Source organism: Chiloscyllium plagiosum, chromosome 33 (genome assembly GCF_004010195.1).
Source record: "Chiloscyllium plagiosum isolate BGI_BamShark_2017 chromosome 33, ASM401019v2, whole genome shotgun sequence".
In the NCBI taxonomy this organism is placed as follows: domain Eukaryota; kingdom Metazoa; phylum Chordata; class Chondrichthyes; order Orectolobiformes; family Hemiscylliidae; genus Chiloscyllium; species Chiloscyllium plagiosum.
This window is the reverse complement of record NC_057742.1, coordinates 34,561,409-34,577,727: the sequence shown is the minus strand read 5'-3', so window position 1 is coordinate 34,577,727 and position 16,319 is coordinate 34,561,409. Positions and strand designations below refer to the sequence as shown.

The window sequence follows — 16,319 nt, the reverse complement described above, 5'->3', positions numbered from 1 at the left end:
AGTCAAGCAGAATCAGGAGGTGGAGAAGTCGACATTTCAGATTACCAAGAATATTGACTTCTCCACAACCTGATGCTGCTTGGCTTGCTGTGTTCTTCCAGCCTCCTGCTTGTCTACTTTGGATTCCAGCATCTGCAGGTTTTTGTTTTGTCTCTAACTACGTTAAATCTGTGGCAGAGAAAAACGTGAAACTATATCAATTTACTGGACTATCCATCACTGACACTGTTTCAATCAAAGTTGTTTACAGCCAGAAACAATCTGACCCAGCTGTACATATCGTCATAAATTGTTCTAATTTCTGTATACAATTAACACTTCCAATTCAATTTTACTTCTACCTTCTGCAAAGTAGTTGCCAATTCTAGTCATTCAATAGCAAAATGTGCAAAATTATAGCACTTGTTAAATCTAGTTAAAATAATTTGTCTCCAGGCCATACTGCTTCATAATCCCGTTGTACTATTTTATTGCTGAGTTCCATGAACATCCTACTGGTATCACTTTTACCATTGTAATAAAGTTATACAGATGTACAGCATGGAAACAGCTCCTTGGGTCCAACTTGTCCATGCTGATCAGGTATCCCAATCCAATCTAGTCCCACCTGCTAGCACCTGGCCCATATCCCTCCAAACCCTTCCTATTCATATACCCATCCAGATGCCTTTTAAATGTTGCAATTATACTAGCTTCCAATTGGACACTTCTCCTGGCAGCTCATTCCATACACGTACCACCCTCTGTGTGAAACAGTTGCCCCTTAGGTCTCTTGGCGGCAGCGGTGGGATTCTAACATATATGGAGCTTCTAGGTGGACTGAGCCTCTGGGACTTATTGATTTTCTGTCCGGCACAATGATAATGTGCTAATATCTCTTTTCATTTTCCCTTCCATATGCACAGTATTTCACAGATTGCTTTTTAACATTCCCCACTGTGTTCATGATTTGGAGATGCCAGTGTTGAACTGTGTTGTACAAAGTTAAACATCTCACAACACCCAGGTTGTAGTCCAACAGGTTTAATTGGAAGCACACTAGCTTTTTGGAGTGCCGCTCCTTCCACCTGATGAAGGAGCGGCCCTCCGACAGTTAGTGTGCTTCCAATTAAACCTGTTGGACTATAACCTGATGTTGTGTGATTTTTAATCAGTGTTCAGCTCTTGTTGCTACTAATGATTTAGCACAACTTGCTAGAGTGAAGAGAGAAACGTTTTGTGATCTTTGAAAGGCTAAATACTGTTGAACATTTTAGAACTGCTTTGGGAGAGGTTCTTTCATTCGAAGGTTCACAGAAATTTGGAATTCTGGTTTGAATGCTGAACCAATAAGTATATTCAAGTCTGAGATCCCTTAGTTTTTTTCATGCTAAAGGAATGTAGGGAATAAGAATAGTGTGAGAACATGGTGTTGAAGTACAGGATCGGTCACAATACTGGATGATGATTTGAGGAGCTGAATATTTATTCTTGATGTAATTCTTATGGCTTTCTAAAACAAACTGATTTGCAAACTTGTCTGGCTATAATAAATACTTTCCACAGTTCCTACACCAGCCACACAAGGCACCTCAACTGCTTATGCAGGAGGAGTCTTATCAGTTGTTTTTAAGAGTTGCTTTATTCTGAACGGTCACCTGTGCCAGTTCTTTTGAAATGTCTTTTAATGTATTCATTGCATATTTGTTTTACTATTGTGCATTGCAGAATATTGACATTTATATTTTATCTACTAAGCAAAGTTTGAATAAGGAATCTAGCTTTGAATCACTGTAGTCAGTCATTCCAGTCCATTATGGTAGTCATTAGAGGCTTTTTAATAGTTGACTTTTTAAAATAAATTCCAATTAAAAATTGGCACCTATGGAGCTCTGTCTTTATTCAGCAACTTGAGAATTGGTTTAATAAATAAGATTATTTTTAATAGTAGCAATGTCTTAAATTTCAAAACAGCATTGTATGAAAGTGCAGATATATAATGCCTATTTGTGTTTTGTCATGGTTTGCAGGCATATGTTTATTTTGACTGAAGGAGTGCTTGTGGTGGTATTTTTGCTCTGTGGCACTGGTTTTCAAAATGTGGTTCTCTTGGTGATCTGTGGGCTGATTGGAAGCGAAAATCACTGAAGCTGATATTTGCTGGGAAACGTTTGACTGAACTTGCTGATGGTGTTCTAAAGCACATTCCCAACAATATATAACTGCAGGATCAGATTTTCTATACATATGGGATTGAAAACTGAGGAACTGGCCAAAAGTAGAGGTTGATAGAAGACTGAAGCTCTTCAACATGGAACCAGGTATCACCTCATTAGTGTCTCATTAAAAGTGGCACATCTTTCCCATTATTTGATTTGTGTTTTATTTTGTGATGGCAAGTGCAAATGGGTAGAGTTATGGTGAGTGGTCTGTATGGTATTTTGCCTTGTCTTAATGGTACATGGATGAAAATGTTTAAGAATCACCTTATTGGGTACCTTGTAAAGTAAGGGAAAAGTACTTTGAAACCTATCAAACCCAAAGCTAGTGAAAACAAAATAGTCTTTTGCAGTGAGTTTTGTCCTGACATAGGAGAGCCTTTTTAAAAATAACTGCATTTTGAAAATCCTAACTCTGCTTGCAATCATGCGCATGTGTACTGGTTATCATGGGGCAGACATTCAAACTTATTGAAATACCAAGTGACAGTCTAAATATTTTTAAATGATATCTCTCCAAAAGCAGCAACTGCTTGAGAAGCAGGGAGTTAACCGGCTCCTGTGACGTGTGCTGCCATATACGATGTTAAAAGTTGATATCTGAACATTTTTCTTCAAGTATTACCCTACTTTTATTTTCAAATATATTCTAGCCTGTAGCCAAATTTGCAACTGCAGAGCTGTTCACTGAACCCAGTTAGACGCAAACTGAAAAGAACTGTGATTGGTAGTTGTAATTCCAAACTATATTCCACATAGCCTAATTTATGCCCTATTTGTTCGTGACATCTTAATAATTAATTGCTTCATGATGTACTCAACAAGAACAAAATATTTCTGTAGTTGGGGAAATTGTCTAAAAGTTGTCAGAGTTCCCTAAAGCTTTAAAGAAACATCTTTTGATCATGGGGATCTTGCAATAATTGTTGCAAGCTTTAATCTTTTTATCGACCAAATGAATTGGAAAAAGTGGCTTTAGAGAATGAGCTCATGGAATGCATTCAAAACATTTTCCTAGAACATTATTTCAAGGAATTGATGAAGGAAAGAGCTATTCTGAATCTAGTATTTTGTAATGAACATTGTTAATTTAGTAACTTTTATAATTCGCCCTGTTGAAGAGTGATTTATAATAGAATATCAAGTTAAGTTTGAAAATGATTTCCAAAGCTAGGAGCTTGTTTGTCAATAAAGTCAGTTTGCGATGTAGAGAGATTTGGCTGAAGTAAATTGAGAAATGAGCTAAGGAGGGGGCGATTGAGGGGGTAAAACAGAAAAGTGAAATTTATGTAGAAGTTCAGCCATGACTTTAATGAATGATGAAGTGCACCTGATGGGCCTGCTCCCTTTTTGCTTGCAACTTTATATTGGTAACTAGGGCTGCTGAAGAATAGCTCCAAAGATTAGAGCTACCTCTAGCTGCTTACTTGACATCTGCTCTTTTATTGCACAAGACATCCTTTAAAATGCTCTCCTTGATATAACACACTGCTTCATTGGCTCCTGAATGCTATATTTCAGCCATTAGTGACAATGGTTGTAATTATGATAAAGCTAGCTGTGCATATCTACCTCTGCACATGACAGTGGTCTCTTGGTCTTTATCTTGCACTGTATGATGCAGTTCCATATGGTTGCCTTTAATAGCGAGGTTAATCTTTAGTTTGAGAAGGGAGAAGATAAAAATGGGACGGGCTGCCCTGTTCCATTCTGATATTTTTAATAAGTCTTGGCTGCATTACTATTTTTCCTCAGTGGATTGTAAAATCTAAAACTTTTTTTCCAGTTAGAGAGGGTGCTGCCTTAATTGGGGTTTATATAATATTCTATTTGGGAATTTGCTGGTAGAATATGCAAGAAGGTGTATACTTAACTGGCGCTCACTGATATTACCTAGTATGGTAACAATGTCTGAAAATGAACCTTCCAGCTCAGTGAGCAAACTTATATCCAGAACCTCGACCTGAGCTACAAATCTTCTCAAAACTCACTAATACTTAATTGATGTGAGAGAATTCATCTGTGTGCCAACGAAATAAAAACTGGGTACTGAATTTTTAGAATTTTCTATTTGCTTAGTTTTCTGAATTTAAATTCTACACTTTATTTCATGTACACCAATTTCAATAGTATTGTCGATTTTAGTTTCTACATGTGTGGGGAAAATGTTCAAGAATGTAAACATACTACTGATGATACCCTATCTCTTGGAGGTTTGCATTGGTCAGGTATACTTGCACTGTTGTGGATATACTTATAGATTTTAAAATGTGAACTTGTGTATCAGGTGGACCTATATAGACTTCTTTCTAAGTCTCCAAATAATCTATGTATCTTGGACTGTATTACAACTTTTTCTTCCTCTCCCTTCCGTGAAGCTGACATCCATAGAGTTTGTCATTTTGTTATTTTTATGCACTTGTGCCTTTTTTCTCTTCCAGTGCTATTTAAATAGTTGTTGTTTCTGTTGATTTTTAATTCTCTCCCTCTCCCATGCTCTCCACCCCTCTTCCCTGCGCCCCGCCCCCCCCGCGCCCCACCACCAACCACCCTTTCACCTCACCCATACAATTTTAAATTATCTTGTCCTGAAACTAGTTAAATTTGGCTGTTCTGATTCTAAATTACCAGTGATTCTTCGCCTGAAAATGGGTGATAATTTGTTTTCAAGTATTCCATGCTGATGAGATGTAACACATAACAGATTCTGGAATTGTACTGCTGCTACTTCGGATACATCCCTCTCTTTTAACTCTGAAGCAAAATATTCATTGTCCTCATTAGATGTAATCGTCATGCAATAAACATCCAAGTTGAAAACCATCTGTCAAAGCGTGCTCGATGCAGGAATTGTTTCTTTAATTTGAAAGTGTTACCTTCATTATTTAAGGAAAGGTGGGAAATCAGGAAATCATAGACTTCAGTTATAAACTCTGGGTGGACTTAATGGAATCCATAATTGTCAGACTTGAGCGACTTGGAGTATGCCAGTTTGTAATGGAATTGTAAAGCATATGTCATAACTAAGAGACTAATTAGTTGTTTTTATGGTTGTACAAGGGGGGGAATGTCTATGTTGTAATTTTATGAATTTTTCAGAAGGCAGTTGTGTGCTTCTACACCAGACATTGTTTGCTAAAAGTGCATGAAATTGATGGCAAATCATTAACCTTGCTTGGAAATAGTTGAGATGGTGGAAAATAAGACACAATTATAACAAATGTGTATGCAAATTAAAAGAAAATAATGAATGATGTCTTCAACTGTTTATTGTTATCCAAGACACAAAAGACAAATGAAGGATGGACTCTGATGCATCAATGTTTGAGTGCAAACATTTTGGACCATAAAAGGTCTGAGTTGGAAGCAAATAGCTTTCTTGATTTGGAATGATACCCACCTGTGTTAATTTCTGCCATGGATTTTCACATGACTTAGTAGGCTGATTCTTCACTTATTAAAATTGGGCAGGTGAGCAGAGTGTTCCAACAGAAATTAGGATCTGGATTGCAGGATTTGGTGCTTCCTTCCTTTCCTGTTGTACCTCATCATTTAAGATGTTGGGACTTGAGGTATGATTTCAGCTTGATGGACAAGGTGTCACTCTGAACTAATCTTTTTCCGCTATAATGTGGGTTTCGTTAACGCAATTTCACGCGATTGACGAATTGGAGGTGTTGTTTCTAAAGCGCAAACTTTTAGAATGTGTTGGCTGTAATGAGATTACTTTGCCAACACTTTAAGTGCTGTTTCTAAAGTGCAATTTTCCTATAGCATGGGACTGCACAAAAATGCAACCATCATCTTATAGAAGAACTACCTGTATTGGTAACCAGCTTCTCCCATTATTGAGGCCATTGCAGCTGCTTTTAAGTAGAGCTTCAGTCTCTTTTGAAGTGTTTAACTTTCGGCTTCCTCTGAAATGTTGGCCATTTGAGAGTTGGCTAACAGGACCTAGCATGGGAGACTTTATTGCTACTCAACTGTAGCTGGTCCACATTTTGCAAGAGTTTTGCCTCAATGCTTTGTGGGCCTGGGGCTATCCTCTACCCTTGTTTGACCCCAGTTTGGAGATTGAAGGACCTTTTTATGATCTTTGTCACTGTCTAAGGAAAGGGACAAGCCAGTCAGAATTGAGATGATGAATTTCTTCTGAGTTGTGGAATTCCCTATCATTGAAAGCTGTTGGGGCCAGTTTGTTAGATAAATTCAAAAGGGAGCTGGATGTGGCCCTTTTTTTTTGGCTAAAGGGATCAAGCAGCATACTGAAACTGCATGATCAGTCATGATATTGGACAGCTCGAAGGGCTGAATAGCCTACTCCTGCACCTGTTTTCCATGTTTATATGTTTATCAGATCTACATTTAAGGGTTTGTAGTTATGAAGTCATTACAGGACTTTAATGAGAGTATTGAGTACAGGAGTTGGGAGGTCATGTTGCGGCTGTACAGGATATTGGTTAGGCCACTATTGGAATATTGCGTGCAATTCTGGTCTCCTTCCTATCGGAAAGATGTTGTGAAACTTGAAAGGGTTCAGAAAAGATTTACAAGGATGTTGCCAGGGTTGGAGGATTTGAGCTATTGGGTGAGGCTGAACAGACTGGGGCTGTTTTACCTGGAGCGTTGGAGGCTGAGGGGTGACCTCGTAGAGGTTTACAAAATTATGAGGGGCATGGATAGGATAAATAGACAAAGTCTTTTCCCTGGGGTCAGGGAGTCCAGAACTAGAGGGCATAGGTTTGGGGTGAGAAGGGAAAGATATAAAAGGGACCTAAGGGGCAACCTTTTCATGCAGAGGGTGGTACGTGTATGGAATGATCTGCCAGAGGAAGTGGTGGAGGCTGGTACAATTGCAGCATTTAAGAGGCATTTGGATGGGTATATGATTAGGAAGAGTTTGGAGGGATATGGGCCAGGTGCTGGCAGGTGGGACTAGATTGGGTTGGAACATCTGGTCGGCATGGACAGGTTGGACTGAAGGTCTGTTTCCATGCTGTACATCTCTATGACTCTAAGTTATTTGCATCACCAAATGGTTGGTGTACATTCCACAGAGAGTCTAATTTACTGCGCCAAATCATTTGGTCAATTGACTTAAATCGATGACTGGTTCCTGATGTTCTCGACACTTTTTTCTTGGTCTTTGTAGTGATACAAATGTAGGTCAGACATTCTTGTGTGGAATGTCTAAAGCCACATTCTACTTTTGGGAAGATTTTGCTGGCTACAATAAAAAAAAATAGTTTGTTCAGGAGAATGGGTAAAACAGAAATAACTCCACTCAATTGTTTCCACAGAATAATTGAGCTCCCTTCTTGATCATTGCATGGTTAATACTGCTGTCTCACAACACCAGGGACCCGGTTTCAATTCCAGCCTCTGGCGACTGTGTGGAGCTTGCACATTCTTCCTGTGTCTTTGTGAGTTTCCTCCCAGGTACTCCAGTTTCCCCCCACGGTCCAAAGATGTGCAGGTTCGGTGAATTGGTCATGCTAAATTGCCCAGTGTTCAGGGTGAGTAGGTTAGGTTCATTAGTCATGGAAAGTGTAGAGAAATGGGTCTGTATGGCATACTCTTCAGAGGGTCTGTGTGGACTTGTTGGGTGAAACAGCCTGTTTCTGCACTGTAGGGATTCTGTGATTAAGGTTGTCACAGTCCCTGTAGCAAGGGGACAATGGGTAGTTAACTTTCTCCAAATCTTGAGAGAGAATTTCATGTAAGTTTGTGAACACAAATACCAGTTTTGAATTCCTCAATTGGAGCACTATCAGGACTATAAGCTTTGTTTTTTTGCATTTGCTAAATTACTTAGTGCAGAATCTCCCATTTGATAGTTCAACCATGGAGACGTCTTCGTGGATCACTAACTTGATATGATTGCGCGTTTCCATAATCCCTTGAATTATGATACAAAGTACTTCAAGTTTTAATCTCCAGTTACATCCAGCATCACACACAAGTCAATAAAAAAATGAGAATGAAGATGAATGCGTGACTGAAAATAGTATAGTTGAAAGGGCTTTAGATACTTGGGGTGTTGGAATTGGGTTTAGGAGACTGCAGGTAGACCCACACTAGATGGTTTACACCTAACTAGTGTTTGAGCTGAGTTTCTTTGTTTTGCCTATGCTACTAGGAAAGGTTCATACTTGGCAGAGATCTGGGAGCTAGGTGACCTTCCCAGAATACTGAGGAGATTGGTGCTAGAGTGGAGTATAGTAAGTTAGGTGGGTTTAGAGTAAAGGCGAAAAATAATTTTCTAAATCAGGAATTAGATTTCACTGTTTTTGTGAGTGTATGATATATAACATTTGAGCTACAGGCAGAGATTGCTATGTGAAATATCATTGTCTAGATGGCGTATTACTTGCTAGAACTTGCAGATGATGTGATCATGAACTGAGACAATCAGTGCAAACTACTGACTATACAATTGTGTTGTCATCAAATAAGTCATGAACTGAAGCTTTATAAGGCAATGTTAATTTTGTAGAATTCTCCCTTTTAAATTATATCAAGCAAGCATCAGTTGCAAAATCCTAGATGTGCTTCAGAATTGGTGTGCCATGTTTACACTGACTGTATTTAAAACTTTTAAGCGAATAATAGTGGATGTTTTAAAGGTGGTTGGGATAGGCTAATCCAGTGGGCAGGGTTGAATGGCTTTCAAGTCCTAGGGCACAGATCATGTGGCAGGTAGAGGTAGATGCTGGAGAATATTTCAAGTGTAATTATGCAGGGGACACCAAATTAACATATGGAAACTTTGGGAGGGCGTGTAAGGAGAATGGAAAGCCGGGGCAGTATTAGAAAGTAGTATAGAATCCCTACACTGTGTGGAAACAGGCCATTAGGTCCAACAAGTCCACGCTGACCTTCTGAAGAGTATCCCACCCAGACCCTACTCTATTACTTTACCTGTGACTAATGCACCTAATGTGTACACACTTGGATTATGGGAAGAAACACACACATACTCAGAACGTGCAGACTCCTTACAGACAGTTGCCTGTGGCTGGAATTGAACCTGGGTCCCTGACGCTGTGAGGCAGTAGTGCTAACCGTTTAGAATATTAACTAAATATTTCAAAGAACTACAGTCCTGTAAACACTCAGGTACCTAATATTTATGTAATATTTCAAAGTGGCCAATTTTTAAAAAACAAGTTAGCAATTAATTTAATTTCCTGTTGCTGAACTGGACTCTGCCATAGTATCTTCAGCTGATCACAGAGTCACGCAATGCAGTATCCTTAGCTGATCCATACTGAGGCACACACAACACAGGGTTGAATCTACCCAACCCCTTCTGTCTTTTGTGAGCAAGTTGGGGGAGTTGCATGAGATAGCCAGTTTCCTGCTGCTGAGAGCAGAATGTTCAATTTTCCAACCAAGTTCTTAGTTAATAAATCTTTCAGTTTTTGTCTCTCTTAGAAACTCATTATGTTGTGTTGGAGTGTCAGACATTGGAGAAGTTTTCAAAATCTTGAGGGGTATGGATAGGGTGAATAGCCAAGGTCTTTTCCCCAAGGCAGTGGAGTCCAAAATGGGGGGGAGGGAGGGAGTGGATAGATTTAAGGAATGAGGAGAATGATGATATAAAAGGGACCTGACAGGCAATCTTTTCACGCAGCAAATGTGAACGGGCTGCCAGACGAAGTGGTGGAGACTGATACAATTACTATGTTTAAGAGACATCTGGATGGGTTCATGCATAGAAAAGGTTTAGAGGGATATGGGCCAAATGCTGTCAAATGGGACGAGATTAACTTAGGGTATCTGGTCGACATGGATGAGCTGGACTGAAGGGTCTGTTTTTGTGATTTACAGTTTTGACTCAAGAAGGAAATCATTAAAGTGCAACTACAGGCGGTAATGTTGCTACATGACTACATTACCAAATAAAGGAGTCAAAATGAGAAAAGACAGTAGCTCCTGAAATTCAAAACGTGACTCTAATTTGAAGACGGGAACAAAATACTTGTTCAAAATTTTTTGTAGTTTCTTTGTTTCTTGTTAATTGCCTAATCTCCTTTTAAGGGAACAATGCACACTTTAGTTACTCATTGCCTTTTTATATACTTGTTAAAAATTTTGTAATCTGTTTTTGTTTTTCCTCGTTTTCTCATTCCATTGTTCCTTTCCTTTTAAAAAAGGAAATGCTGGAGAAACTCTGATCTGGTAGCATCTGTGGAGGGAGAAGCAGAGTCATGTTTCAAATCCAATCACTCTTTGAACTTTTTATTTTGGTCATTCTTTGGGTCACTTTTCTAAACCTCTATCCTGTTCCTGCGCTCATCTGCAAAAGTAATATTTCTTAGTTGTGTTATGGATTTTTTTTAGTTATGCCATAGTTTTTATATTATTTGTATCCCCCCAGTACCAGTTTGGCTACGGTCTGCAAATGTCTTGAGGCAACTTATCAGTGACGTTCAAAAAGTTTAATTCACTCAACTGAATGCAACAAAGCTTTTGTGGCCTCCAGCATGTTCCACCACTAAATTTTTAAAAAAAGTTGGTTAAATCTGTACGATACCTGTACCCATTCTTGGAGAACAAAAAAAATGAATGCAGTATGCCCAATAGAGGGCAGCATTGTGAGGCTGCATGAATGGACATTTCTATAATTTTAGATATATTTGAAAAGGCCCTTGCACCCATTTGGACTCCTCTTCCAAAATTGTTAATACCTGAATGCTACCATTGCAACATTACATTTGCTTTTTTTAAAAAAAAACACTGGCTGAATGCTGTGGTTCTGTTCGCTGAGCTGGAAGTTTTTGTTGCAAACATTTCGTCCCCTGTCTAGGTGACATCCTCAGTTCTTGGGAGCCTCCTGTGAAGCGCTTCTGTGGTGTTTTCTCCGGCATTTATAGTGGCCTGTCCCTGCCGCTTCCGGTTGTCAGTTTCAGCTGTACGCTGTAGTGGCCGGTATATTGGGTCCAGGCCTATGTGTTTGTTGATGGAGTTTGTGGATGAGTGCCATGCTTCTAGGAATTCCCTGGCTGTACTTTGTTTCGCTTGCCCTATAATGGTAGTGTTGTCCCAGTCAAATTCTGGCACTCATCCACAAACTCCATTAACAAACACATCGACCTGGACCCAATATACCGGCCACTACAGCGGACAGCTGAAACTGACAACCGGAAGTGGCAGGGACAGGCCACTATAAATGCCGGAGGAAACACCACAGAAGCGCTTCACAGGAGGCTCCCAAGCACTGAGGATGTCACCTAGACAGGGGACGAAACGTTTGCAACAAAAACTTCCAGCTCGGCGAACAGAACCACAGCAACGAGCACCCGAGCTACAAATCTTCTCACAAACTTTGAACTGGCTGAATCTTTAGCTGAGAAGAAACAAAGTTGAAACATTTTTGACTCCATCTGTTTTCCTAACCCAAGAAAGATCCACCTTCTGAAAACACAACCTAACAAGCTGAATTTGAAATCTTACTTGCTGCCAGTCCACCAGGACACCAAAGTTGGTGTTTGCAGCTCGCTGATCTGTGCGATGCCTTTGGCCTCAAACCTGCAATGTCTTTGGCTGACCAGTTCCATTGCAAAGGTTATTCTGGGCATCCAGTTCACAAAGTCCATTGATGTACAGCAGATGTGTTTAGACCATTGTCTCAATTTTTAGGACCTAAGCTGATTCAGAATATTAACAGCAATTTAATTTGGTGTTTTGAGAGTAAATCTGAAACTGTGACTGTATGTTTATAGGTGTTACTTTGTATCCACATGGTGAACTCGCTGCTGATTTAGTACAGCTTGCTGAAATGGGTCACCTGTGACCAGTTATGGAGATACATGTCTGTATAACCAAAGCCCGCAAGGCAATGAGGCAAATTTATCATTCAAGATTAATATTTATTTTGTGGGAATTTTCTGTTCAAGTCTTACTGCCACAAAGTTTACTATCCAGAGTTGCACAGGTGGTATTCCTGTGATTTTTCTATCACTTGTTTAATAGCTCTGTAAGCACTAACATTTTGAAGTGGTGTTCTTCAACTGCTGTATGTTATGAGTGCATTGTATAAAACTGTTGAGAAACCTGTCATAGAAAATGTTTGCAAGCATCTTGACTGTGTCCAAAAAAAACCTTTTAACAGACACAAAAATGTCAAAAGTGCAAATTAGTACTCCTGGACTGAATGCCTCATTTGTTGTATTTTCAGTGAAACGTGATATCCAGCAAGATGACGAAGAAGCTGTCCGTGTTAAAGAGCAGAGTATTCTGGAGCTGGGAGGGCTCCTTGCCAAAACTGGGCAAGCAGCAGGTAAACTGTATAACAGTGTCTTTAGTTGAGATATATACACAGCAGCATACATTGAATGCACCTGAGACTGAGCTACAAAAACCTGTTTCTCTTTAGGGCATTCAAGTTTCTTGTTTATGCATGATGATGCAGCAGACGAGTCTTACAAGGAGACTGTGTGAAATGGGCATTTGACAAATTTGAGATATTTGTAGTTACTCCTGCACCTGCTTGGGGTGCTTTCCCCAAATTGTTTATCCCTTAATGCTGCCATCACAACATTGCTGTTTCTTCAAAAATGTGCTCTGCTGAATCTTCAGCTGAGAAGAAACAAAGCCTTTTTGACTCCATCTGTTTTCCTAACCCATCAAAGATCTACTCTCTGAAATCACAGCTTAACAGGCTGAATTTGAAATCTTTCTTGCAGCCAGACCACCAGGACACAAAAGGTGGTAGTCATAGCTTATGTTAAAAGGTATTTTGCTGGATTGTTGATTTTTGGATGGGAAAAGGCAGACCCTTTGATGATTCTTTCCTATTTTGTTTTCAATCTGATTGTCAGAAGTTTTATTGCAGATGTTACCAAGTAATCTTACAGTCATAGAATCCGAGAGCAGTACAGCACAGAAACAGACCCTTTGGCATGTATGATCAAACAAAATCCCAAACTAAACTGGTGTCTCCTGCCTGCTCCTGGTCCATATCCCTCCAAATCTTTCCTATTCATGTATTTATCCAAACGTCTTTTAAACGTTGTAATTGTACCACACCCACCACCCTCAGTGTGAAACAATTTCTTTTTTGTTTTAAAATCTCTCTCCTCTGACATTTTTTTTGTTTTAAAAGTATACTCCTTAGTCTTGAAATCACAGATGTTGCCTGACTTGTTGAGCACGCTGAGGACTTTGTAGAAACTTAGATGGCACAGTGTCTAATAACAGTAGTATTGGATTGTATCCATTTAAGTGGAATAAACACACTACAATTACTTTTGGAAAGTCCAAACCTGGTTTCCAATAAATGCGAGCTACAGTGTAAAATTGATTATAAGCTGATATTATTTGAAATTTTATTCAGATGATCCCTGAATAACTGGTAAATGAAATGGTAGATCTTTTGCTTGTACATTATGGAGTATTCTTTTAATATTAGGCAAAAGTGAGGACCGCAGATCCTGGAAACCAGAGTTTAGATCAGAGTAGTGCTGGAAAAGCACAGCAGGTCAGGCAGCAGAGGAGCAGGAAAATCGACATTTCGGGCAAAAGCCCTTCATCAGGAAGGGCTTTTGCTGCCTTGCTTTTGCTGCCTTGCTTTTCCATCACCACTCTGATCTATTCTTAATATTAGGTTTGTTTGATCTATAGAATGAGCTTTATTCTGCACTAAACTAACCTACCTCTCATTTAGACTTGCTAGATACTAAATTGCGAAGATGCTTCAATTGATAAGCATTTTAAGTACATAAATTATGTAAATACTTTCAGAAACCCTATATAATCTATTTGCCAAGAATATTTTAAAGCACTTCTCACCCTCTCCCAATTCAGACTTGTTTCACGTTTTTAGAGACATTCCCTCTTGAATTGAGAAGTGAAAGTTGATTTTTCTCCAGTTTCATCCAAGCTCTCAAAGCATTCTTCCCCTCTCTCGTTGACAGAAATGCACATACAACTAGCCTTCATAAGGTATACCCTGTTCTCTGTGCAAACTTGGATGATTCTTAGCAGAATTTAAGAACAGTATGTCAGATTAGGACTTTGCCTTAGAGGTTGTTTAGTTTCTACACAAAGTAATTTTCACAGCAGAAGACCATTTGGCCCGCTGTACTGAATTTGCTTATTTGGTATTTTCAATCCATTACAAAGCATGAGACCTGGATATTTGAATTTTTAAAAATTGCAATTGTGGGATAGGTGTTGCTAGGTTAGTCAGCATTTATTGTCCATCCTGATTGCTGATGCCTGTGTGGTGTACTGTTGGGAAGGGATGATTTTGCCCCAGTGACACTGAAGGAATGGTGATCAAGAGACATACAGTACAAAAGGGGACCTTTTGGTCCATCGAGTCAGTAGTGTCAAAGCTACACTAAACCTGCACTAATCTGTTTCTAGCAGTATACTCATACCCTTGAATGTTATGACATTTCAAATGCTTGTCCCAATACTTTTTGAAGGTTGAGGGTCCCCCTGTCTCGATGAAAATTATTTTCCTCAAACCTCCTCTAAATCCCTTGCCTTTCATTGTAAAATTATGCCTCCATGTTGACCTTTCGAATAAGGGGATCAGTTGCTTTCTGTCCATCCTACACATGCATCTCAATCTTACCTCTGCTCCAAAGCAAATATGAGTTTATCGGTCTCTCTCCACCCTGCTTCATCCGCTCTGACTGACTGTAGTGCGGAGACCAGAATTGCATACAGTCATCCAACTGTGGCCTAACAGTGTGTACTGCTCCAGCATAACCTCCCTGCTCTTATAATCTACACCTTGACTAGAAAAGATGTGCTGCCTTAACTACCCTATTAAACTTCTCTACCACCTTCAGGAATTTATGGACAAGCAAATTCCAAGTCGTGGTAGTTTATGACTTGAAGGGGAGCTTGCAATGCTGGTGTTCCCCCTGCACCTGCTGCCTTCATCCCTCTGGATGGTAGAGGCCACAGAGTTGGAATCTGCTGTCAACGGAGCCTGAGTGAATTGCTGTAATGCCTGTTCCTTAAATCGGTGCCTTGGTTTTTATTAAACCTTTGCCACTATAAATTACTGCTAATGCATTCAAATTTTTGAGATTGTACACATTTATGAAATTGCGTGCTTGAGGGGGAAAAATGCCACATAACTTACGCTGAGTGAATGGTTTACCTTTCAGATAGTTTGTTCAGATTTTTTTTTGAAAAAATCTGCTCATTGCTGCCACTTCAGGGAAGTGCATAACTTGTCAAGTTGTTATTTGCTGCAGTGCCCCATGTGTACTCTTTGGGGAAACTGACAGTAGCTTCACTGGATTCCAATGGTGATTATGTTAAATTTTATTTTATTGCACTCTATCTTAGGTTAGACTCCAGATATTTAAAGCACGAAAGGAGGCTATTCAGCCCATTGTATCTATGTCAGTCACCAAAGCTCTGTAAAACTTAATTCTGTTTTCTAACTTTTGACCCATAGATCTGGAGGCTATACCAATGCAATGAATAGTTGAATTATAAATCGAATTAGACTGTTTCTCAATATTGTGTTGATTGTATGTTCTAATTATTTTTTGTAGGTTTGCTTTTGTTCATCTTATGACAAACAAAAACGCCAGCTCCAAGAAATGTTCCTATTTCTTGTGACCAGTTGCAGTTTAGATAGGAGTTTTGTAATGTTAACTGGTGATGCCCCTATACCTAAGTCAAAAGTTTCTACCTGCCCTGGAGTTAAGGTAGTATATCTGAACAGGTAGATTAAAAGTTTTAATCGAGAATGACTTTATATTGAAAGGCAGTCTGCTGACACCATGGAGCATGTGTACTATTCCCCATGAATATGGATAAGGCCATGAATCGGTAGAGGGTTGGAGAACGATGAGGCTGGGTTGGAAGGACCAGGCCATGGGGGATGAACACACAGAACCCCAACCTCTCTCTGTTCTCTCCTTCTTCCCAAGACGCTGTTTCATGAATGCATTAGTGCTGCTTAATAGTCATTGCTACTGTTTCACAACAATGCACTTTATTTTCTTGTTTCATCCTTTTTTGTTTTACTTGTATATGGTTTATCTCATCTAATTACTGTTGCTCAAGCCAGATTAGATGGAGTATTTCCCAGAGTGTGGGCAGTAAGTGCGAAGGAGATTCAGTGGAAATTGAATCTTGGTA

At 39.4% G+C, this 16,319-nt stretch overlaps 1 protein-coding gene across 1 annotated transcript in view; it reads left to right on the top strand.

The window, feature by feature from the left end:
• LOC122540012 (26S proteasome non-ATPase regulatory subunit 11) overlaps positions 1 to 16,319 on the top strand; it is a 94,726-nt gene that overhangs the window by 18,114 nt on the left and 60,293 nt on the right. Inside the window, exon 2 of the mRNA XM_043675300.1 lies at positions 12,382 to 12,483. Within this exon, the coding sequence (XP_043531235.1) occupies positions 12,382 to 12,483 (102 nt within the window). The remainder of the gene's footprint in view (positions 1 to 12,381; positions 12,484 to 16,319) is intronic.